The sequence below is a fragment of the Perca flavescens genome, chromosome 18, assembly GCF_004354835.1.
Source record: "Perca flavescens isolate YP-PL-M2 chromosome 18, PFLA_1.0, whole genome shotgun sequence".
NCBI classification, from domain to species: Eukaryota; Metazoa; Chordata; class Actinopteri; order Perciformes; family Percidae; genus Perca; species Perca flavescens.
In genome coordinates, this window is record NC_041348.1 from 12,912,269 (window position 1) to 12,936,095 (window position 23,827).

The 23,827-nt window shown below is 42.6% G+C and overlaps 1 protein-coding gene across 1 annotated transcript in view; it reads left to right on the plus strand.

The window, feature by feature from the left end:
• Positions 1–23,827, plus strand: part of plcb4b (phospholipase C, beta 4b) — a 95,415-nt gene that overhangs the window by 57,864 nt on the left and 13,724 nt on the right. The window contains 22 exon segments of the mRNA XM_028604949.1: positions 816–893; positions 1,984–2,043; positions 5,935–6,078; positions 8,885–8,964; positions 9,144–9,197; positions 9,307–9,388; positions 9,493–9,593; positions 10,055–10,112; positions 11,015–11,123; positions 11,803–12,013; positions 12,160–12,253; positions 12,506–12,585; positions 12,692–12,776; positions 12,873–12,963; positions 13,045–13,140; positions 13,449–13,603; positions 13,875–13,970; positions 14,073–14,217; positions 14,419–14,503; positions 21,629–21,753; positions 22,852–22,903; positions 23,496–23,598. Coding sequence (XP_028460750.1) covers positions 816–893; positions 1,984–2,043; positions 5,935–6,078; positions 8,885–8,964; positions 9,144–9,197; positions 9,307–9,388; positions 9,493–9,593; positions 10,055–10,112; positions 11,015–11,123; positions 11,803–12,013; positions 12,160–12,253; positions 12,506–12,585; positions 12,692–12,776; positions 12,873–12,963; positions 13,045–13,140; positions 13,449–13,603; positions 13,875–13,970; positions 14,073–14,217; positions 14,419–14,503; positions 21,629–21,753; positions 22,852–22,903; positions 23,496–23,598 — 2,184 coding nt within the window.

The window sequence follows — 23,827 nt, forward strand, 5'->3', positions numbered from 1 at the left end:
TCTCATGTTTTATCCTTCTCAGATGTGTGATTTGAGTGGGATACAACACATACATACACACACACACACACACACACACACACACACACACACACACACACACACACACACACACACACTCTTTGTCATTCGTCAGCACAATCACAGCTTCCAGCAGCTGATTAAACTGAGTGAAAAATGTTTGGGTAAGATAAGCAGGCTAATGTTAGTAGATTTTCTGCTCTGACACTCCTGTTGAACTGAATAGGGGGCCGCTGCACGTTGCACAGGAGCTGAAAGATGGAGCGTGTGTGCGTGCGTGTGTGTTTGTGTGCATCATAGTGGCTGGGCGAGCACACTTTTTTAAAATACTGCTTAAACACACAAGCATCTCAGCCAGGATTGTCCCCTGTCTGTAATGCACAGCACTGTGTTCCAGCCAGATGATATTTGCATTTAATAATTCATGGCAGTCACATTTATCTCACTTAATGTTTGCCCAATAGGTCTCATCGTGTGTGTGTGTGTGTGTGTGTGTGTGTGTGTGTGTGTGTGTGTGTGTGTGTGTGTGTGTGTGTGTGTGTGTGTGTGTGTGTGTGTGTGTGTGTGTGTGTGTGTGTGTGTGTGTGTGTGTGTGTGTGTGTGTGTGTGTGTGCATACTGAATGTATTTGCGCATATATTGTATGTTTTGTGTGTGTCTTTAGGCAGGTAAATTTAAAAAAATGAATTAGAATTACTTCTGTTTGTCTGGTTGCGTAAGCTGTTTAATGTCTTCCCATGTCAAATAAAGCCCTGTGACTGATGAAAGATAAAAAATACTTTTCCCCCTCTGCAGGACTACATCTTTGAGCCCAATTGTCAGATGACGGTGGACGAGTTTGGCTTTTTCATCTGCTGGAAGAGTGAGGGAAAGGTAGAACAACTTTCTCATGTTGGTGTATTCTCTTGTCTACCAGGGCGGTCTTCAAAAGTAAAATGTATTTTTATTTAGTAGTAAAAGGTTTTTGGTGTTTTCAGGAATACTTTTTTTCTGACCCTGAAACCTGTAAAGCATATAGAAAAGCATATCATAATACATCATAAAGCACCATCATAATACTGCCACTCAGCCAACAGAGTAAGCTACATTGTGGTATTGTACTACAACATGTCATTTTACTTCAGGAAGACGTCCAGTGATGTTTGTCAACATTCAGATTATTCTTTGTTAACCTTTTGTGTAACAAGTGAATTTGAACTAGAACACTTCTTATTTTAGTAAGTCAGTGGCCTGGGGTTATTAGTAGTTACAGGTGTTACACCACTCAAATAGTATGCTACTTAAAACTTAAAAACCATGACAGGAGAAATGTGTGATATTGAGTAAATGAAAAAAACACAACCTCCGACGATCAAGGCCCCCAAAATGAAACTGAATTGCACCTGCATCTATCAGAGATTTTAAAGGCTTTAAAGGACCATACTGGTGGTTTTAGTGTGTTACGCTAACTACAAATCCTCATCCTCTGATGACCATTTTCCAAAGCATATTTTTAGATTGATTTCCTTCCCTCTATGTGACCGGTTGTTTTCAGCGCATGCCAGTACGGTATTAAAATCAACTAGGGCAGAATATAGGTTATCCATCATAGTCAAAGTCCACAGACAAACAAATATGTTTATGCAATCGTTACACCTGCTTATCCTGTGTGGTGTTGCAGGGGGCTGGAGACCCATGTATTATAACACCTAATCTGACCACAATAAACAAAGGAGAAAATGTTATACTGGAGGTTTTGGAAACTTGATTATGAGAAAGACGTAGAGATGTTACTCATAATAACCTAAATTAATGACTGCTGTCGGATGCTAAGAAGTAGTGGCGTTGCCACTGTGTTAAGAAATTATTGCAGAACAAACTAAATGCCCTATGACCCATCTATTTTCTTAATCTTTTCCCCCCCATCCCTCTCTGTATCCCTCTACATATTTTATCTTTATCCTTTTGTGTACATCTCCTGCAGGAAGGCCAGGTTCTCGAGTGTTCCCTCATCAACAGTATTCGTGTCGGTGCAGTCCCCAAGGTGAGACCTCGGGAAAGCCAATTTCCTCGCTTCTGCTTTTACTAACATTAATGCTCTTTTGCCCACCGCACCCTACATTTAGTCTCTTGCTTCCACAGTGACACTCTTAGTCAAATCTGGGGGAGACATCCACGTCAGGCACGTTATTCATGCTTTAATTAGCCAAGGCTACAGCGGCGTATTCTATCGACGACTGATCTGGGACTCTCCGTTGAGTTCTCACTCCTGAGCTTCTCTCTACCAGATTCACCAGGGGAACTAGCTTAACAAAAACATGAAATATTTAACTCATCAATATGTATACAACCCTGGCTGGGTTTAGCTGCAGGTTGTATCTGAATTCACACCGTGGGATCAAAACCTCACAGGTATGAGACGTTCCGTCTCTGTCAGAATGACTTTTTATCCTGTATTAGGAAACTGATCTTGAAATATGTAAGTACCAACCAGCTGCATTATTCGGAATTTTCAGAGCAGCTGGCAACCAATCGGTTATTTATTTGGCTGGAATGGAGCCAGATATACACAAACACTCTCCTGTGTGGTTTCTCTGTATATTGAATATTGATTCATGCAGTTAAACCTCAAGAGTGACATATATATCTACTGTATATGTCATAGTATTTGGCATCTCACAGACCAGATCAATCTTGAAAGCTGTTGCGGGAATACCCATGTGGAACGCCCGCCTCTAATTAGGATGCAAACCTGTCAAGCCACTGGTGTGTGCTGTGTACATAAGCATTACCTGGGGCCCGTTTCAGGAAGGAGGTTTAACAAACTGAGTCTAACCCTGATGTCTGAGTTGATTTACCCTGAGATGGGAAACTCTGAGTTTTCGGTTTCAGAACAGCTGATATGAGTTGGTTCAATCAACACAGAGTAGGATCATGCACCACCACAATAAAAAGGCAGTATGAATGGAGCCATGATACTACGATTCACCATGGTAACAACCACAAATAAACAGGTCGGCGGAAATACTCATGTGCACGTACAACAAGTTTGAACATATATTTCATTAAAAAAGCAACACAGTGGCTGCTGCAAAAGAGAGAGAAAACTGCTGCTAGAGTAAATGCGTATATTCCAATATAGTGTATATCATATTTAATCATAAGTATAGCCCAGTATTACTGGTTAAATGCTATTGAACTTATAATCTATTTCATTTAGGTGCAATACTGCGGACGAAAAAGTACTAGGCCTACTAATCCCATTCTGAGGCTGCAGCACCATCATTAACATAATTATAATTCATAATCCTTTATTTTATACATGGATGTATTGGGTTTACATCATTCACCTGCAATACTGTGGAACTCCTTTTTAATGGCTCTTATTGGTTTGTGTCCAGGGAACATTACAGAAACGTTTAAAACACGTTTCAGACCGAGTCACGCTCTTCTGACAGCGCTTTGCTATACAGTGGCTTTACTAAAATGATCCGCATTACCAATAATGTAAAGAAAACATAATGTGACACAAATAATTAATTTTTTCATTTCATTTATTTGTATAGCACAAGTAAACACAACAGAAGTTGACCACTGTGCTTCACATGACAAGAGTCAGGAAAGATAATAGAATAAAACATCCTTCATACAGCAGAAAACATAAATAAAAATAAGAAATTAGAGAAATGCACGCTCCAATAATCTGCTGGGATGTAGAGCATGTCCACGATGGTGGATGTTTGTGATATGAGGACGGATAAGGTTTTGTAGGCTACTGGGAAGAAAAACGATACCGCTCAAATAGGAAGTTATCTGGAAATTAAAATGCGTCGGGGCCTCAATATCATCTCCCGACATACTGTATGTTTAACTCGAAACTGCGAAATAATACAGCTTCTTCATCAACAAGATCGTCAACAAAAGGAAATGCCATGTTTTTGAGAAAAAAAAATGTTTTTATGTCTGCCTAACATGGTTAATAAACCAACACTGTTTTTTTTTATTCATGCAGATAAGAAACTGCACTAAAATGTGCCTGATAAGCCTGAATGAATGAATGAGGAAATGAAAGGGCGCTGTATCAGAGGGAGGAGACTGAAGAAAACCTGCTCCCGACTAGGTTATTCTCAGTTACCATAGTAACTGACTCTGAGGTGAAGTTACCTCTCTTTCTGAAACAGAAAACCCATAGTTTCCCTCATCTCAGGGTTAACCAACTCAAAGTTTTCACTAAACCTGCTTTCTGAAATGGACCCTAGGATGTGTGTGAATTGTTGACTGCAGGAGGTGGTCTGTTTGCTCGGTCCTCCGTGTGGACGTGTGTGTACGCACATGCATAACAACACGTATACAGATACTGCAGCCTGATGGCAGCTCCTCCTGTTTGTTCAAACGCTGTAGGCTCTTGTGTAAGTAGCAGACTAAGAACAACTGAGAGAAGGGCTTCTCTTCAGAGGCTAACATGGTTACACAAGCCCCCGAGAGCTGTTTCAGATAATCCAATGAGCGAGAAAAGATGAATGGCATTGGATGATTGCCGGCTGGGGTTTTAAAACTGCAGAGCCTCTTGCCGTTGATTCAATCATATAACAGAAAGGCATTACGCTCTTCCACGGTGACAGTGGTAGCAGAGAGAAATCTGAAAAGATAAGAGGGAGGAGTCAAGCTGTTTGCAGGTTTGCATGGATTTTCAGTCTCAGTGATTGAACAGGAGTTTGCAGTCATGTCAGCCTGAACTTTGGTGTGGAACGTAAATTATCCTGAGGAAAATAACCAGGATATTTACAGGTCTTTTAATAGTCAGAAAATACTTTTGCACCAATAATAGGGTCAACATGTGAAACATTTTGGACATTTTTTATTGTGATTTTTCTTATATTGCTGAATTATACAGTATATGACTTCCTGACTTCATTATGTGTGATCAATCAGATTCCAAATGTTTTTTGTTTTTTTTGCTGTTTTTTGTTCTGTTTGAGTTGTTTATTTTGGTCTGACTGACTGGTAGCTTTGAAAAGAAAATTTCTGAAACCAGTTGATTTGCTTTGACGTCATGGTAGAAGCATATGCGCGTCCTGTGTGGACAATAAAACCCACTGACATTGAAGACCGCTAATCTAATAGTTTGAGTGTCAAAGTAATTGTATTCTTAATAAAAACCCTGTCCAACATGTGCTTACTGCACATGTTGTAGCCATAAAGTTTGTGAACTTTAAAGTTTGTGAACTTTATGGCTCCAAACTTTTTAATAAAAACAAAAGACAATATCTGTCACTTAACTGTTGATTAGTTTTTGGCTTTGAATTAAATGAAACCAAACTACACGTGCAAATTTACTTGGCTAACATGACCGACTTGTTAACATCCTATTAGCCAATCCTCTAAACATTCCAGTTATGTAAAGTGACATATTACTCACCACTTCCCGGAGGTGTCTACGAACCTTCTCCTACGTACTCCAGTAAAGTGGTGTCTGAAGTTTTGCTTCCAGCACTGTTGAACACATCTAAATCTGGATTCAGTGGAACTTTTCGTGCTAAAAAGATTTCTTTAAGTATTGTAATCTGTTCCTCCATGATGGATGTCAATTGTATATATTTTTAGTTGACACAAAACTTTAAGTCTCACAAGCATTACTGTAGATTATACTTTTTCCACAACAGCAGTAAACATTTCAACATCCTTCTCTCCAAGCTTCTTTCCCATTATGTTTTCTTGTCAGTGACTATTTGCTGTAACAATACCAGAGTAGGAGATTAAAACTGCCCCTTAGATTTCTTCCATTTCCTCTACCAACTCTACATTTCTGAGATTATTTGACACCTGGACAGCCTACACCACTGCTCCTGTTTCATATATTTTTGTCTGTCTGAGCATGTCTACCTATCTGTCTGACAGCGTTTTACTAAACTCTCTTGCTTTCTCTTTTTCTTAGGACCCAAAGATCTTGTCATCATTCGAGGCCATTGGAAAGACGGAGGCAGACCTGGATGGCTGCATCATCTGCATCTGCAGCGGCACAGACCTGGTCAACCTCAACTTCATGTTCATGGTGGCGGAGAACCCAGACACAGCCAGGGTAAATACTTGCATGCAGTGCTTCTAAACGAGGAAGTCAAATGGTACAATGAGACTGATGACGTGCATATCTTGGAGAATTCATTTGATGTTTTGTTCTTATCCAAAGTCAGTGCAGTTTTGGAAAAGTCTAACTTGTATTGTATATCCATGTTTCTGTTGTCTTAAGATAATTTCTTTATAATCCTAATATGTCCTCAGAGCAGGGTTCCTAAAATACTGCAAGGGACTTGCTTAGCTGCCTTACTATGTTACAGTATATGGCACTTTTTACAGCTACAGTATGCTACACAACACAAGTTATCACTGCACCTAGACGCAGTCGAGGCTAACATTTAGATGAATGTTCACGATGGTCAGAAAACCAATGCGGTCTAGGAACAAAGCCAATGTCAACTCTGCTTAGCACCTGGAGTATGCCCTTACTTCATTCAACATTTCCACATCACATGTAAGCAAATTGCCAAGTGAATGGTTTATACGCCAACTCCTACACAAAGCAAATCTGGCCTTGGTTCACTCTGATAAATAGAAACATTTAGATATTTCCCAGTATCACCCCATCTCTATCTCCCTGTGTGCCTCCTGCACTTCTGCTTTTGCTTTCATTTTCTGATCCTTTTTGTTTCGCGCTTGGTCTACTCTCTCTCTCCCTCTCTCTCTCCCTATCTCTTTTTTTGTCTGCTTTTCCTTTCACTCATCTAGGAAAAATCTGACTGACTGACCTCTCCACCCTTCTCTTTATCGCTTTCTCCTCTCTCTCTCTCTCTCGCTCTCTCTCTCTCTCTCTCGCTCTCTCTCTCTTGCTCTCTCTCTTAATCATCATTATTATTGCTGACCCCTGCTGGCAAACCTCCAAACATTGTACATATCCTTTATAGAACACAATACACAACTGAATATGCTGATTGATTTGTGGTTTCCTGGAGCTGAATTGATCCAGATTTGAATGACAGAATGAACCAAAACCAGGCTTGGTCATTGTTCAAATGAGATGGTTAGCATTATTGTATATATTTTTCATTTTGTCAACAAATCTTATAAAAAGGCTAAAACCTGCCCTACCCAGTCTATGGCTCCAAGGCCATTTGTTCCTTGTAAATCAGTGTCACAAATGTTTAGCTTACATTTTCAAAAGGCTAAGTAATTTCCTAAAACACCTGGGCACTGCAGTTTTTTAAAACACTGCAGTTTTTATAGAACAGTACCCATTTGTTTGGGACTATTTTTAGCCACAGATTAATACACATTTGGTATGCTAGTAAGTATTTACAGCAGCAGGACGGTTTATGTGGGATTGACTCAAAGTAAACTACAGTGCCCATGTTTATCATAATAAAGAAACATGTCCGTGTCAATGAATTGAGGTTTTAATATTTCTGAACAATGTATGGCACGGAGGAATAAACTTTATCAGGCTTTTAGCCAAAACAGACAATACTTATTAGTCGGGTACATTCGTTGTTGGTTCTGGTCTTCATGATTTGTTGAAAATAAAAAGTATACTATAGAATATCGCCAAATATTGTCAACTTCAAGGCAAAGACCTGTGGAGAAAAAAAAAGAAAACCGTTAAAGTCTGCTATCTTCTATTTAGTGACAAATCCAGCGTGGCCCAAAGGCTTAGCAGTAATTGAAAGACACCGAGCCAAAGCAAGAAAAAACACTTTGACAACCTTCAGTGAGTGTCATTTTATTCAGCCTTAGGGTAGTCAATCCAGAGTAAATAACATACAAATAGTTGAGATTAATTCATGTCTTATGTCATGCACAATTGTTTGTCTATGAAGATCATTCAAGTACTGAGAAAAATGTGTGTATGTGTATATATATATATATATATATATATATATATATATATATATATATATATATATATATATATACTAGAATGATTAAAAGTCACCGCACACTGCTAGCCTTGAGGAAAATATTTGTATGTAATGCAGTAAAAGATTTTTTAAGATGTCCTTAGAACAACCAGTTTCAAACCAAACGGAAAATGCACATTTTGTGCCGACACAGATCTGTTATTTGGCACCACAGCGTTGGTGTTTATGCATCTCCCATGAGAGTGGGTTTTTGTGGCGATGGGTGGTATAAAGGATGTTTGCACTCCGGAGGGCTGCCTGCCACAGGGCTGCCCATGATATTCGTGCGACAACCTTTAGCAAGGACACACACACACACACACACACACACACACACACACACACACACACACACACACACACACACACACACACACTGACACCATCACCACTTCCCAGCATGCAGGTGGCCCTAAGTAGCAGACCTCGGGAGATGACAGCTATTTACATCAGCAGACACACACACACACACACACACAACACAGGGCATCACGGACGCCACGTGCCCAAACAGACTACCCCTGCTGCACTCGTTATCTTGTTTAATGTTTTTTTAATGAGGTCAGTATTAATTTTCTGTGGAGGTGGACAGGCGGAGCACAAAGAGGGAGAGTTGGAATCAAAGACATTCAGAGACGGAAAGACAGAAGGGTCGAAAAAGTACAGATTATCTTACTTAGTGACGTTTGTGTTGATGCAGTGTATTTATGTGAACGGCCTTCTCTAGCTATTTGTTTACTGTCACTGCCTAGCATTGAAACTGTGTGTGTGTGTGTTGTGTGTGAGAAGAGGCAATTAATTAGCTTGTGTTTATTTCCCCAAAGACGCTCACTTCTAAATACAATGCACACTCTCTGCTGTTGTGCATGTGTGGGCTTTGGTTGGTCAGTGTGTTGAGAGTGTGTGTCCTAAATACTGGTGCTTGTTTGTTTGCAGAAGTGGATCGAGGGTTTGAGGTCCGTGATCCACAACTTTAAGGCCAACAACGTCTGTCCAATGACCTGCCTCAAGAAACAGTGAGTGCATTTTACACAACACTCCCTTAATTCTGTCAATACTGTGCCCTGAACGGTGCTATAAACAGTTCAGTACGTTTTCGTCTCAAATCTAAGTGGTATAATTCTGGGAAGAAATTATTCCCTTCTCTAATCTGTGCTCTTCTCTTGGTGCATTTTCATTTCCTTCTCTGGTTTAGTTGGATGAGAATGTGCTTTCTGACCAATGTGAATGGGAAGATTCCTGTGAGAGGGTAAGAGTGAATTAATGGGATATTTGGTCAAACATTGTGCCATCCCATTTTTCTCTAATTTGTCTCACTCGACTTTGCTCTTCAGCTGTTCTCTCGGTTTCTTTTACAGCATTACTCGAACATTTGCATCTGGAAAGACAGAGAAGGGGATCTTTCAGGCTCTGAAAGATCTTGGCCTTCCTAGTGGAAAGGTCAGACAACACCGACTGTAGTGGTCAGATGGATCATACGTTTAAAAACTGTAGGTTTATAGCTCTCACGTTAACAAACGGCGGGGCTCGTTTATCTTCCACAGAATGATGAGATCGAACCATCAGATTTCACCTTTGACATTTTCTACGCGCTCACACAGAAGATCTGCCCTCGCACAGACATAGAAGAACTCTTCAAGAAGATGTGAGTCTCCTTATTTATTTTACCTGCCTTGCCTCATCTTTGTAATTGTAATGTTTAGTGATTTATACCTCAAAATGAGTACTAGAACATAAACAACTTAATAGTAGCACCCCTGCATTGTTAATACCCATGTTAGCCTTTGACTAAATAAAACAGTGTTGTTAGAATATATCCCCAAATGTGTGCTACTGCATCTTGTTGGTAATAATGAGGACAAATGTTTCTGCGCCTGCTGCACTAACTATGTCTGGACAGCCTAACTTGCTCCTACAGTTCAACATTAACTATGAGTGATGAATAACATGTTATTACTAAACGTGTAACATTTAGGTGTGAACCCCCCCTTTTTTTTTTTTAAAAGACTGCTTTCCAATTTTAACTGAATGTGTGAATGCCTGTGAGAGTGTCTCGTTTTTTAAGAAGCATAACATTTTGTTTTTTTCTAATTAATTCCTTTGCAGCAATGGGAACAAAACTGATTATTTAACTGTAGACCAGTTAGTCAGCTTTCTGAATGAAGTAAGCTCTTTATCATTCATTAACTTCTCTGTGTTTTTGCTTGCTCGCACCCCATCTCTGCAACTCCCCCTGCTTTACCCCCGTCCCGCTCTGGGTCAAAGTTGCCCTCCAGCCCGGGCTGCACATCATCCAAACTCTCATTAAAAGTCCATTAATGAGATGGACAAAGTATTTAACCTCCAGTCAACCCGCAAGGGCAACTTCAACCAGCTCCCCCTGTACTGCATCCCCGCCCTCATCCCATTCCCCATGTGTTCTCCCTACCGCGGCTTGCCTCCTCGTGTCTGATTGGTGTTTCCACGGCAACGGGAGGGTAGAGGTTTTTCGTCCTGTCGCTTTCTGCTCGGCTCATCTCGCTTCCTGCTGTCTGTTTTCTGTGGCCGTGCTCTTCTGTTTGCTTGAATACCCGCACGGTCCCTCCACTGGGAAGCTGCGTGTGTGCCGCTTAATGCCCAATCCTGTGCATCACGCTCTAGACCCGCCAATGGAGGCAAAGCTTTGGTTAGCTTAATTCCCACCTGGCTTTGTGAGCGGGCACTGGCATTATGATGTTTTGATTGCTGTTGAAGTAAAGTGCGCGCACACACAGTAAGTGTGGCTCACAGTTTTTTTTCTTTTTTTTTTTCAATGTTCAAATTTTGTTTGTTTAAACTTGAGTGCTCTCCATTTAAGGTCACTATAATTTAGTTGTTAAAAGCAACTGTGTTGATTTACTTGATAATAATCAAAATAAGGAAATGAGCGACTGTCGGTACCTTTTCCCATGTTGTTCCCATTAAGTTTGCCCCTGTCCTGTGTCCTGTCAGTTTTGTTTTTTGTACCAGACCTAGTTTGTTTGGGAAGAAGTGCACGAGCAGACAATAAGTTTGTGGATTAATCTGTGTGTGCGAATCGCTCCTCAGAACCAACGCGACCCTAGGTTAAATGAGATCCTGTTCCCGTTCTACGACCACAAGAGAGCCACGCAGATCATCGAGAAATACGAGAGAGACGAAGAGCTGAAGAAGAAAGGTAGAGGAGAGTGGAGGGAAACGGAAGGCAGAGACATTTTAGGCTGTGCTGCCATCTGCCTGTGTACCTTTGAAACTACACTATGTTGCATCATGGTATTGGCATAGTTCTCTGCCAATATAAATATTTTCAGCCTCTGTCTTATTTTCCATTCCTATCACCATGACAAATTGACAGTTAACTTTTACAGTAGTGCTTCTCCTTGATGAATGTACGCTCACAAGGCCAAAGCATCATCAAATGGTTGAATCTCTAAAAACTATCAAACATCCTTTTGACACAATAGCACCCTCATGACAACAGGATTTGCAAACATCTGATTTCCAATCATCTATAGCCTGGAGCTTGCACATGTTGCAATTTTAGATGATTAAGATTGGATTACAAATTAAAGAGTTTATCATCATACACACAAGCAGTACACATAGCAGTGAATCCATCAAGTGTAAGCAGTCCAAATTAAAAAATCTGTGTTAGGAAAAGGCAGCATCTTTTATCCACAAATAAGAATGATTTTTATTGGGTTCGATCAGGGATTTTAATACTTTGAGTCAGAAGCTATAAATTCCATTTTGTAGGAAGTTCATTGTAACCAGCAATTATTTTTCATATAATAAAGAAACATTGCTATTTACACTCAATCCTATTAACTTCCACCCCCTCGTTCCCTCTCCCCCAGGTTACATGTCCAGCGACGGGTTCTGCCGGTACCTGATGTCAGACGAAAACGCTCCAGTTTTCTTGGACCGGCTGGAGCTGTACCAGGAAATGGATCATCCGCTGGCCCACTACTTTATCAGCTCCTCCCACAACACTTACCTGACAGGGCGACAGTTTGGAGGGAAGTCTTCAGTAGAGATGTACCGCCAGGTCCTGCTGTCCGGATGCCGGTGCGTAAGTGCGTCACGGTCCGTTAAGATGGCGGATACACGTAAAGGTGTAGACAAGCATGCATCCCATTGCATGCTTGCAAACACACAGTCTAAACAGGTAACAGCTAAGGTAAAACTGTTCTGTGTGCTTTCTATCCTGTCAGATGTGTGGAGCTGGATTGCTGGGATGGAAAAGGAGAGGACCAGGAGCCCATTATCACTCATGGCAAGGCCATGTGCACAGACATCCTGTTCAAGGTACACACACACACACACACACACACACACACACACACACACACACACACACACACACACACACACACACACAGTACTACTGTTATCAACAGTTGTCTTTTTTTCTGTTGGCTTCAATATTATTGCATAAGGTATGCCTGCCCCCTTGTGTTGAAAGTATGATATTGCATATATCACAGCTTTGTCCTCTGTTCTCTCATCCCTTTTTTGTCCTTTTTTCCACTTCATTTTTATTCTCTTAACTTCCAACAGGATGTTATCCAAGCTATCAAGGACACAGCATTTGTGACCTCAGACTACCCTGTTATTTTGTCCTTTGAAAACCATTGCAGGTATGTGTACAACTAGCGATAAGCAAGTGTGTTAGTGCATATTCATTTCTTATACAGCACGTGGACCCAATGCATTCCTTGTGCATGTTTGTTTGCGTATCACCAGTAAACCACAGCAGTACAAGATGGCAAAGTATTGTGAGGAAATCTTCGGTGAGTTTCTCCTCAAACAGCCTCTGGAAAACTACCCGGTAAATACTCGGATTCACAATATCTCTGAGTTGATTGCATCTGGATGATAGTCCTCTGTATATTCAAATGTATGACAACGATATTCTCTTTGGCAGATTGAATCTGGGCGCCCTTTACCCTCTCCAAATGACCTCAAACGTAAAATCCTCATCAAAAACAAACGCTTGAAACCTGAAGTTGAACAGAGTACGTACACAACTCGGACTGTTGACTTGTTAAATCTGTTCATTATATGGTTTATTGATTTAATGTGTGTGTGTCCTACAGAACAGCTAGAGGCATTTAAGAAACACATGGAGGCAGGAGAGACCAACACCCCTGCCATCATTATGGGAGAGGAGAATGAAGAGGACACAGAGAATGGTCAGCTAAATCTCTCTCTCTCTCACTCACTCACTCAAAGGAGAAGGCATTTAATGCTGACATGTACACGACATGACATCTTATCAAACATCTTTTAAACAATCATTTTTGAAGGGAAAGCGATAGCTTTTAATTTGATTTCATAAAGATCACAAACAAGAAATCCTCAAAAAGCTGCATCAAGTGCACAGTTTAATGTAAGATTGCTTAGTGGCCCAGCTTGTTTAAATAAAGACAAATTGCAATTATTAACATTTAGAGAACATTTGTGCTCCAAAAATGTCTGTTTTTGTTTGGGGTGCATTTAGGTGTTGGAGAAAAGGAGATTGAGGATAAGGATTTGAATTCAGAGGCCCCCAGCATTCTGTCAGAGGCAACCACTGAGAAAGAGGCCAGTAGCGTTTCCCAGAGTAACGCTGTCCGCTCAACGAAAGAGGAAGAACGCAGCAACAGTATAAAGAAGGTGGGTTATCACTTTGCTGATTGTTTGGCTTTTGAAATGCTCAAATTAACCATTTACACTGCCAATAATGCCTTAGATGTCACTGGGAGATTTAGAAATGGCCTCACAAGTGTAAATGGCTGCTTCCTTCAGTAAAACTAAGCAGCCTATTGCGCTGCTCTGAACGAGTGCCTCAAAATTGGGATATTTTAATGTCAAATCCCACACTCTGCCTTTACCTAAAATCGTTTTTGTATGTGTGTGTTTTTTTTTTTTCTGTCTGCATTTCCAGGCACCTGACGACGAAGCAACAGAGATGTCTGAAGCCACAGAAGCAACCGACGCCACAGATATCTCAGAAGCATCTGACCTAGATAATAACAAGAAGGCAAGCACACAAGTTGATCAAAAACCAAACGTCAATCCACTTTTAAGCGTGTACGTGTGAAACATCTAGTATTTGTGTACAATTGTACCGTGTCATGTGCAGGTTGCGGAAGAGCCAGAGGACTCCGAAGAGGCTCTCATAGCTCAGTACACCTACGTAGGAGCCACCACCAACATTCACCCATGGCTCTCAGCCATGGTGAACTACGCACAGCCTGTCAAGTTCCAGAGTTTTGATGTGGCAGAGGGTGAGTTTTTCACATCCTCCTTACGGTCGTTGCAACTTTTAATTCATTTGTACTGCGGTCCCGCTTCGCATTGGTGAAAAAATAGATGATGTAGGACCGAACTGTTCACTTAGCATCTTTGTACTGCTTTATTCTGTGTGTGGCTGTGGGTAAAAGCAAAATGCCATAAGCATTTTTCATTCCCCATTCTCTGTCTTTCAGAAAGGAACATCCACCATAACATGTCATCTTTTAACGAGTCCGTCGGTCTGGGCTATCTGAAGACGAACGCCATAGAGTTTGTCAAGTATCCTTTGGGCTTCGAGTCGTAGCTGTATTGCATTCACGTGAACATTCAAACTGTTACAGTACCTATTTAATTACCATTGCTTTTGAGAAAACTGTTTTGGTAATCCAAAAATCCAAGGTGACTGAAATTGAAGGCATCTCAAGGGCAGAAACGTTAAAGTAGTTGTGCACTAGATGGCTGTTTGTCGACGAGCGGACAGCGCATCTCAGTAAATTGAAGTCGAATAGCAAAAATCGAATGTGAATTGTGGAGATTAAATGCAATTTCACAATATTACTCTATTTCAAGTGGATTGGAATTGAGTTCCAAAGTACTAAATTCAATTTCAAATGATTGCTAGAGTTTGTCAATGCAATTATAGTTTAGCAATTCAAACAAATTGGGAACACAACATGTCCATATATCAAAGTGCAAGCAGTTGCTTATTGGAACATGCTTGGGGCAACGAGACTAGCTTAGTGTCAAGCGTGCGGTTGGCCGGCGAGCTGCGCTTAACAACTCAATTGCTGAGCCATCCCAGCAGCAGGTGCTTTAACTGATGACGAGGGTGTGGCTTCCACACCTGTAGCCAAGTCCCGTCGTCTGTTCCTTGTATTTAACGCGGGCACGTGTCTGAGGCAGCAGCCTCCGCGTCGGAGGACAAAGACAGTCTACGCAAGAGTCTCCACTGGAGGCTGAGTGGGCAGGTGGCACGGATTCACATTGGATTTGCCCGGTGTCTTCGTCTCAACATGTGCCGCTGCTTCTTGGTTCCTGTTCCCTATCGGAGATACTACACTTGTGGTCAAAAGGTTTGACAATGACACAGGTATTGCCTTTCACGAAGTTTGCTGCTTCACGTTTTATGATGCCCACCTGCATCAGATATATTGCTATTACTTGCAAAGTCCCTCTTTGCCATGCAAATCTTTTCCGCTGCATTCAGCCCTGCCGCAAAATGGCCGGCTGTGTCAGTGATTCTCTCGTTAACACAGGTGAGTGTTGACGAGGATGAAGCTGCACATCGCTCTGTCGTGCTGACAAGACAAGGTGAGCGCTACAGTCATGGATGTGGCCCACAAGTTAATTTACAGCATGCCAGCGCCGATTGCAGACGTCTTGAAAAACAAAAAACCCTTTTTTTTTTTTTCACCGTTAAGGCACCGGTACCATTTTAAAAGTACCGCTTTAGCACCGGTATCCAAACTAAACAATACCCAACCCTAATATTGACTCTAGATTCAAATGTGTGACTAGATTCACACATTTTTCTTTTGTTTACAATAAATAAATAATAAACAAATACAAATCTTAAAATCATGTTCATAAAGTCACTTTCTTTGCATCAATTTGATTCCCAATCAAGATACACTGGTAAGAATTGCTTTCCATTAATATGTACTTAAACAGTTCTGAAATGCAAAATAATAGAATATTAATCATAAAACATGTGCTTTATCGCGATTAACTATAGAAATTCAGCGATTTAATCGCAATTTTAAAAAAATTAATCGTTTGACAGCCCTATTTTTGAGACATGATCTCTTCACACCTCTAGCGAAGAGCAAGGCCAGGGTCTCCTTCTCAACAGTTGAGTAGTTAAATTGGTGGCGTTTGAACTTTGAACAAGTAATGCACTGGATGGCTTACGTCGCACTCCCCGTCCTACGGCATAACGCACCGGTCCTGAGGCCGCTGCCATCAACTTTGTTTGAATGGAAGAGAGAAGTTAGGGGCCGAGAAAACGTGAGCGCTACAGAGGAGGGAGTTTGCAGCTCTAAAAGCATGATCACAGTCCTTATTCCACACAAAAGGAACAGATGTACTACACAGATAAGTAAGCGGGGCAACCGCTACAGAAACGTTTTATGGAAATGCCGAGAATAGCCGGCTGTACCCGAGAAGTGTCGGGAAGTAGGAGCTGGAAAAGACGGTACAGCTTCGACTTTCGAATCCACAGGACGCACCCGACCGTGACCGACTTGCTTTCCGAGATAAGTAACGGTGGCCTTATCGAACTCTCATTTTGCAAGGGTTAAGGGTCAACGACTCATCAGCTGGACTGGACGCGTGATCTGTCCACCTGTCAGATATACGCATTACGTTGCGGAACATCTCCCGGCACTAAGTGTATCAGGTGCTGAAAGGTGGCGGGCGCGTATCTCATTCCAAAGGCCATTACTGTGTACTGAAAAAAATTATCAGGTGTTACAAAGGCAGATATGTCAAATGCTCTAGGGGGTCAAAGGCACTTGCCGGAACCCTTTGAGAAAGTCCAGTTTGGTGATAAATGCGGGAGGACCGATACTGTCGCCACAGTCTGCCGTGCGTGGCAAGGGGAATGAATCTGGTTACTGTGTTAACCTTCCCAAAGTCTGTGCAGAAAAGCGTGTTGTTTAATGGGAGACACAGAGCCAACATCAATGTTACGCCGCAACGCGTTGCTACAGGATCGCTAAACAAGGTAGAGGCTATGCGGTAGAAGAGACAGTTGTGCTTCAGTGTCAGACAGGAAGTCTGAGTTTGACAACCTACCGCTCTGCTGACCATCACTAAGCACTGTCAAACCAAAGGCCAGTGTGCCTTTGGACTGTGTGACTTGGCCTGACTCAAAAATACACACAAACTTTGCCTCTCTCTCAGTCCAATGGGACGCTTTACCCAAGCTGTTCACACTAAAAATAGTCGTGCAGTCTATTTTACACACACACACACACACACACACACACACACACACGTGCTGTTACACACATGCTCTCCCTCTTTAACAAGACACAATCCGGACTTTCTTCTCTGCTCAGGGGTGCAAATGTATGTATCGGATACCTTACTTTCTACCACATCTGGCCCTGAAAAACAAGGCAGAGAGAGATGATTTTTGAGAGGAAGATAGTTCCTTGGTCGGACTGCACAACTTTTGGCAGCCCAAAGGTAGTAAAGAACTTGGTTAAGGCTTTGAAGACAGTTGGTGCAGTGATTCTTCTCAACGGGATTGCCTCAGGGAACCGAGTGGAAACTTTCGAAAGGCTCTACGACCGCTGGAATAGGACGGATAGGGGTTGGAGGTGCTACTTGATTCGGCTTTCCCACAACTTGACGGGTGCAGCAGGTTTTGCCCAAAGAAATGTTTTAGGATATGGTCGTATGTTTTAGTTACACCCAGATGGCCTGCCCATACGTGTCCATGTGCCAACTCTAAAACCTGCTGTGGGCAGCCAGTAGGAACAACAGTCTGGTAAATTGTAGCCCAGTCTTCAGTCATCAGTACCCCCTTAGCAACTACAAAGGACTGTTCCTCACCAAGTGCATCGCAAGTAAGTAGAAAGGGTACCGTGGGGGCAGTGGCCGGCTCCATCGCGCACTCTCGCCAACAGGAGGCAACTTATCCCCGGACAAACAGAAGCAAACAATGAGTCAGACAAATCTGCATTTTCCGGCCTGCTTAAGTGCTTGAGCACGGGGCAAACTGCTAGCGGGGAACACATGAGGATGATGCTGAGCTACATCAACCTTGGACTCAGATATGGGGTTATCTACCACTTCAAGGTTAGGATACACTTTTTTCCCCAGCAATATCATAACCCATTACAAAGTCCACTCCAGTGACAGGAAAACATGACAGGACTGCTACAGAAAAGAAGCCAGTCTTTAGCATAGAGTTAATGTGCACCCGATGGAGAGGGACAGGCACAAAACTCATGACGCTTCCCCCGACTATGGTACTGCTGTCACAGTCAGACTCCTTACTTCCTTACTATCAGAGCAGGGGACTGACCACTAGGGGACACGGTCTTCATTTACCCCACATCTTTTGGCTGCGTTGAAGCAGTCACCCGTTTTCGCTTTAAAAGCGGACATTCTGAAACAATGTGACCAGGCTGGTGGCAATAGAAATGCAGCTTTTCAATCTTACCTCCTGACGAGAGTACAGGAGCACAGGTGACAGGCGTAACACCAGATTTTGGAGGAGCGAGAGAGGAAGGCCCATCCCTCTTGGTGAACACCGTTCTATGAGTTAGTGCAAACTCATCTGCCAAGGAGGCCGCCTGCTGCAGAGTGGTAGCATTTTGCTCAGTTAAGTAAATGGCACTGAGCTCAGGTACGCGGTTCTTAAATTCCTCTAGAAGTATGAGTTCTTGCAAAGAAGCTAAATTAACACGCAGCACACCACCGGTCAAACAAAATCCCCTTTTCCCTTACAAGATCTGAAAATGCCTGACCTGAGGTCTTTCTAAGACTGCGAAAGCGCTGCCTTTTAAGCTTCAGGTACCAGCTCATACACCTGCAGGATAGCACCTTTAACCCTCTCGTAAACTAGACTGTCCTCAACTGAAAGTGATGAGCAAGCCTCTCGTACCGGTTAACTTACACTGCAATAGTATAGTCCAAACATCGGGTGGCCAGTGCAAAGCGTTAGCGATACATTCAAATGCACCAAAGTAGGACTCTACTTCAGATTCACGGAAAACAGGGACCAGAGAAATAAGTTTACTCACATCAAAAGGGGGGAATGGAGTGCTCTGAAGTCCTTACGCCAGCTGTAGCAGAGCTGCCGCCAGCCTCGCCCTTTTCCACTTCCAACTTGGGCATCTTGACAGCAGTGTTGGCCTCTTTTTTTTTTTTTTTTTTTTTAGCTCCAACTCCCTCCGTCGCTCACACTCCTCTCTCTCCCTCCGTAGCTCACGCTTCTCTCTCTAACTGAAGACGGGCCAACTGCGCCTTCAGCTGCGTTTCAACTCCAGCTCCGGAGGAAAGAGACTCACCAGAAAATGGATCAAACTTTGGCAAAGTAAAGGATTTCTGCCCTGGCTTCACTGCACCAGGAGTAATGGCAGAACAAGACTGCTCAGCCATACCCCCAACAACCTGATCTGCTGCACCACCACTCTCCAAACCCACAGCAGAGGCTCCATCTGAGGTTGGCAAAATGAGTAAACCCTTGCTGATTAGACGGTCTACAACCGCAGCTTTCAATTCCTCTTTAAGAAGAGTGGTCGCGACAGAAATGCCATAACGTGTAGCGAGAGCAAACAAATCAGATTTTTGACACCCGTCTAGCTGGTCCCATGTGGGAACACATCAGAAACGTCATCAGCCATCTTCACAACATGGCTGCAACAAGTCCAAAATCACAGCCCGCAACCACACTGCAGAGGACACGGAGATGACAGCTATTTACATCAGCAGACGCACGTTCCTATCGTACACACACACACACACACACACACACACACACACACACACACACACACACACACACACACACACACACACACACACACACACACACACACCCCAACTAATCATTGTTGTCATCTACCCCCCACCAGGTCCTTTTTTTTTTTTTTTTTTTTTTTTTCTCCGCTGGTTCTTCTGGGCAACTTCAAACATCCAGACAGAAGTCAACTGACTTACTACATCTTCTCTCTTCCTTTGCCCTCTGACTTTGCCTTCCCTTGCTACTCACAAAGCTGGCAACCACCTTAATCTCATATTCACCAGAAACTACTCTACATCCAACCTCACTGTTACCCCACTCCATATCTCTGACCATTTCTTCATCTTCTTACTCTCTCCCACTTTCCCAATCTCACAGCCATATCTCAAGAGATACTGTACCTGTTGCAACATATGCTCACTCTCTCCCTCTTCTCTGGCTTCATCTACTTTATCAATCCCTTCATCTGACTCTTTCTCACTCATGCCTCCCATACTGCCACAGACACTCTATTCTACTCTATCCTCCTCTTTACTCTCTCTGACATCCCACTTCACGACTCGTAAGTCCTCCCCAACTCCGTGGTTGTCTGAGAGAACAACTACACGGGCAGCGGAAAAAGGAAATGGCGGAAATCTAAACACCCAGATTGTCTGCTTACTTATCTGTCTCTTCTTTCCTCCTTCGCTGCCTCCATTTCTGCAGCAAACCAATCAAACCAAAATTCAATCCTCCTTCTCCAACCCCAAAAAACTTTGTTCCATCTTCTCTAGCCTCCTTGACCCCCCCAACCCATTTTGTCAACTACTTTGTAAAAAAAAAAAAAAAAAAAAAAAAAGAGATATACGCTCTTCACTGTCCACCCCACATTCTGAAATCAACTTTCCATCCAACACATCCAGTACTCTTTCCTCTTTCACCCCTCTATCTCCCAAGCAAGTTCTTACCCCGATAACCTTTGCCCGCCCAACCACCTGCCCTCCTCCGTTTTTTTTAAAACTGAGGAGAAAAAACTCAGGTTATAAAAATACCCGTGTCCGTGTGGACTAGGCACAACTCTCTCTGGTCTGTCATTCATTCGCATGGCTTTTCCTATCACAGCTACACAGATGACACCCAACTCTCCTTTCCCCAGTCTGAAACGCAGGTAGCAGCCCGTATCTCAGCCTGTCGGACTGACATTTCTTCTTGTATGTCCACATACCGCCTACCTCAACAAAACTGAGCTCCTTTTCTGTCCAGGGAAGGGCTCTCCTACCCAGGACTTTACTATAACAATTCACAACCCCATATCGCCCACTCCGCTATGCATCAGCCAACTTGCTTGATGCCCTCTCACGGCAAGGGACAATTAATCACTCAACGAAATCCCGACTGTTTGCTGTCCTGGCTCCAAAATGGTGGAATGAGCTCCCTGTTGACATCAGGATAGCTGAAAGCCTACACGTCTTCCCCCGCAGGCTACTAACGCATCTCTTCCGACTGCACCTTGGATTTTATTTTTACAGATGCACTCATTTGGCTCTTTGTAGTTTGGCTTATTTAGAAAGCTAATGTACTTGCACTTCTTGCTTTTAGGCAAAGTCGCTTTGGATAAAAGCGTCAGCTAAATGACATGTAATAGATTGATGTCATCTAAATGAAAGCTTAGAGGTGGGTCAGAACTGATGTTTTTTAGCCATATTTGTTTTCACTCTGCTCTTGGAAAAGAACTGGAGGCCTCTAGAGGCCAGTGTGCCTTTGGACTGTGTGACTTGGCCTGACTCAAAAATACACACAAACTTTGCCTCTCTCTCAGTCCAATGGGAGGCTTTACCCAAGCTGTTCACACTAAAAATAGTCGTGCAGTCTATTTTACACACACACACACGTGCTGTTACACACATGCTCTCCCTCTTTAAAAATTTTCCTGAGCGTCAGTGCAGCTACAACAAACGTCAGATGAGCCGTATCTACCCCAAAGGGGGCCGGGTGGACTCCAGTAATTACATGCCTCAGATCTTCTGGAACGCAGGCTGCCAGATGGTCTCACTCAACTTCCAGACCCCAGGTACCACAGCACACAACATGGGACCTCTGACCTCACACACACCCATATAAAGTACTCCACATACAGCACATACATATTACAAGCACACATGTACAAATACAAGCACTCAGTTAAACTTCTGATCCAACAAAGTGCAGCTTGCAATGAACTTCTGACCTCACATACTCTTACATCACACTGAAAGCATCTTCTGCATGTGTTGTCTGGATGAACACGGACCCACTAATCAACAACCCCACAATCGCATCCCCAATCACATGCACACATCCAAATATACACATGCCAAGAATAACAACAACGAGAAGGACATTCGGACTTAATGAAGATCCAGTTTGGCTTGAAATAGTTTAAAAATGGTCAGTTCACCTAAATTACAAAAAAGCACATCTTCTCACTGACTGCTAGTATTATCTAGTTATGTTGATAGATTTGATTTTATGGGCCGAGGTTTTCTGATATACATTTTTAATATTCCAATACAATGGTTACAAAATACTAAACTGCAACATATACATACATGTACTGTAACATTCTTGGGGGGAAAACATTTTTTCGAATGAAAACTGCACTCACTGAAAGTTTTGTTCTGATTTAGGTGAACGAAGTCTTTAAAGAAAAGTGTCAATTTGAGTCTGTGCAAAGCATATGAGAAAAAGTTTGTTTTGAGAAACCATAGTGTTACTTCTGGCCACATGACACAAATTAGTTTCTGCAAATGGTTTGCAGCATCAGGTTATGCATGCATGAACCCGATCGCGCACACACAAAAAAAAATTTCTTCTCTAAACTCTCGCTGCTACATACACACCTATACAGTGAGTGTTTTCTGTTGGAAAACAGCTGTTGCCCCATGACCAGAGGCAAAAGGGGTCGGACCATATGGCCTGCTCGGAGCACAGCATGTGCAAGCCTGAGGAGGGAAAGGGGAGTCCCACAAGAGGTGGAGCTTCTGTGATGGAGGGATACATGATTAGAGAAGGAGAGAGATGTCAGGAAAAATGTTTAAAAAATAAAGGCTCCAAGATTTGATGTTTGTGTGAGTAATGTGAGAACCTGATATCCGCGTCTCATCAGAACTTGTCTCATTGTCTCTCTCAGATCTGGCCATGCAGTTGAACCAGGGAAAGTACGAGTACAACGGCTCCTGCGGGTGAGAACAGCTCCTCACTCCTGTCTTTAGCTCATTTCCATCCGTCCCATCCCTCCCTCATCCGCCCCTCTCCGAAGTTCATCAATTAAAGCTTGTCACATCTCATTAGTGGTTGCCAGCGGCGACCGTAGCTACCGTCTGCCCCAAGAGACAATTAGTGCTTTGGGGAAGCGGGCTCCTCTTAACCCGCCTCTGAAGCTCTCTGCAGTCATCTATCTCTTCCTTTCTCCATCGCTGTTTCGGTCCCTCGGCTCTAATACTGTCCCTGAGGGCAGACATTTTACTACTAATGCTGGAAATCTCATATGTGGGAAGATCGTGGCTTTTGCAGAAATCCATCATTACTAATGCCACTCTGCTTGGCCCCGGGTTAAAACGCACAAACACTCACTCCCACACAAAAAGCCTTCTGCACCTCCTTATTCCCAATTCCGATTGTTTTAGAGCCTAATTTAAACTAACAATAAAGTATTTTATAACTGTAGGATTATGTATTTCATCACATCAGTGTTCCCACATTTGATCTAAAAGGTAAATTGATTTTGTTGTGTGTGTGCGCATTTTCCTTATATTTACCTTCTGTGTGTGTCAGTTACCTGCTGAAGCCTGACTTCATGCGGCGGTCAGACAGGATGTTTGACCCTTTCTCAGAGACGCCAGTGGATGGAGTCATCGCTGCAACCTGCAGCGTACAGGTCAGGTCATCTTACACTTCAGTTATGCAGGAAAACTGTTAAATCAAAAGAAAATTACAGTATTTTAGCATTAAACTATGATCCTTAAAAAAATGTAATGTACTCAAATGTATACAAGGGTTATTTCCAGGCTTGGTTTTCTCACAACATGGTGTGTTGTATGCTACTCCAGGGAGGCAGAGCGATTGTCGTATTACGCATATCTTTACCTTAGTAGATGGTGCTTGAT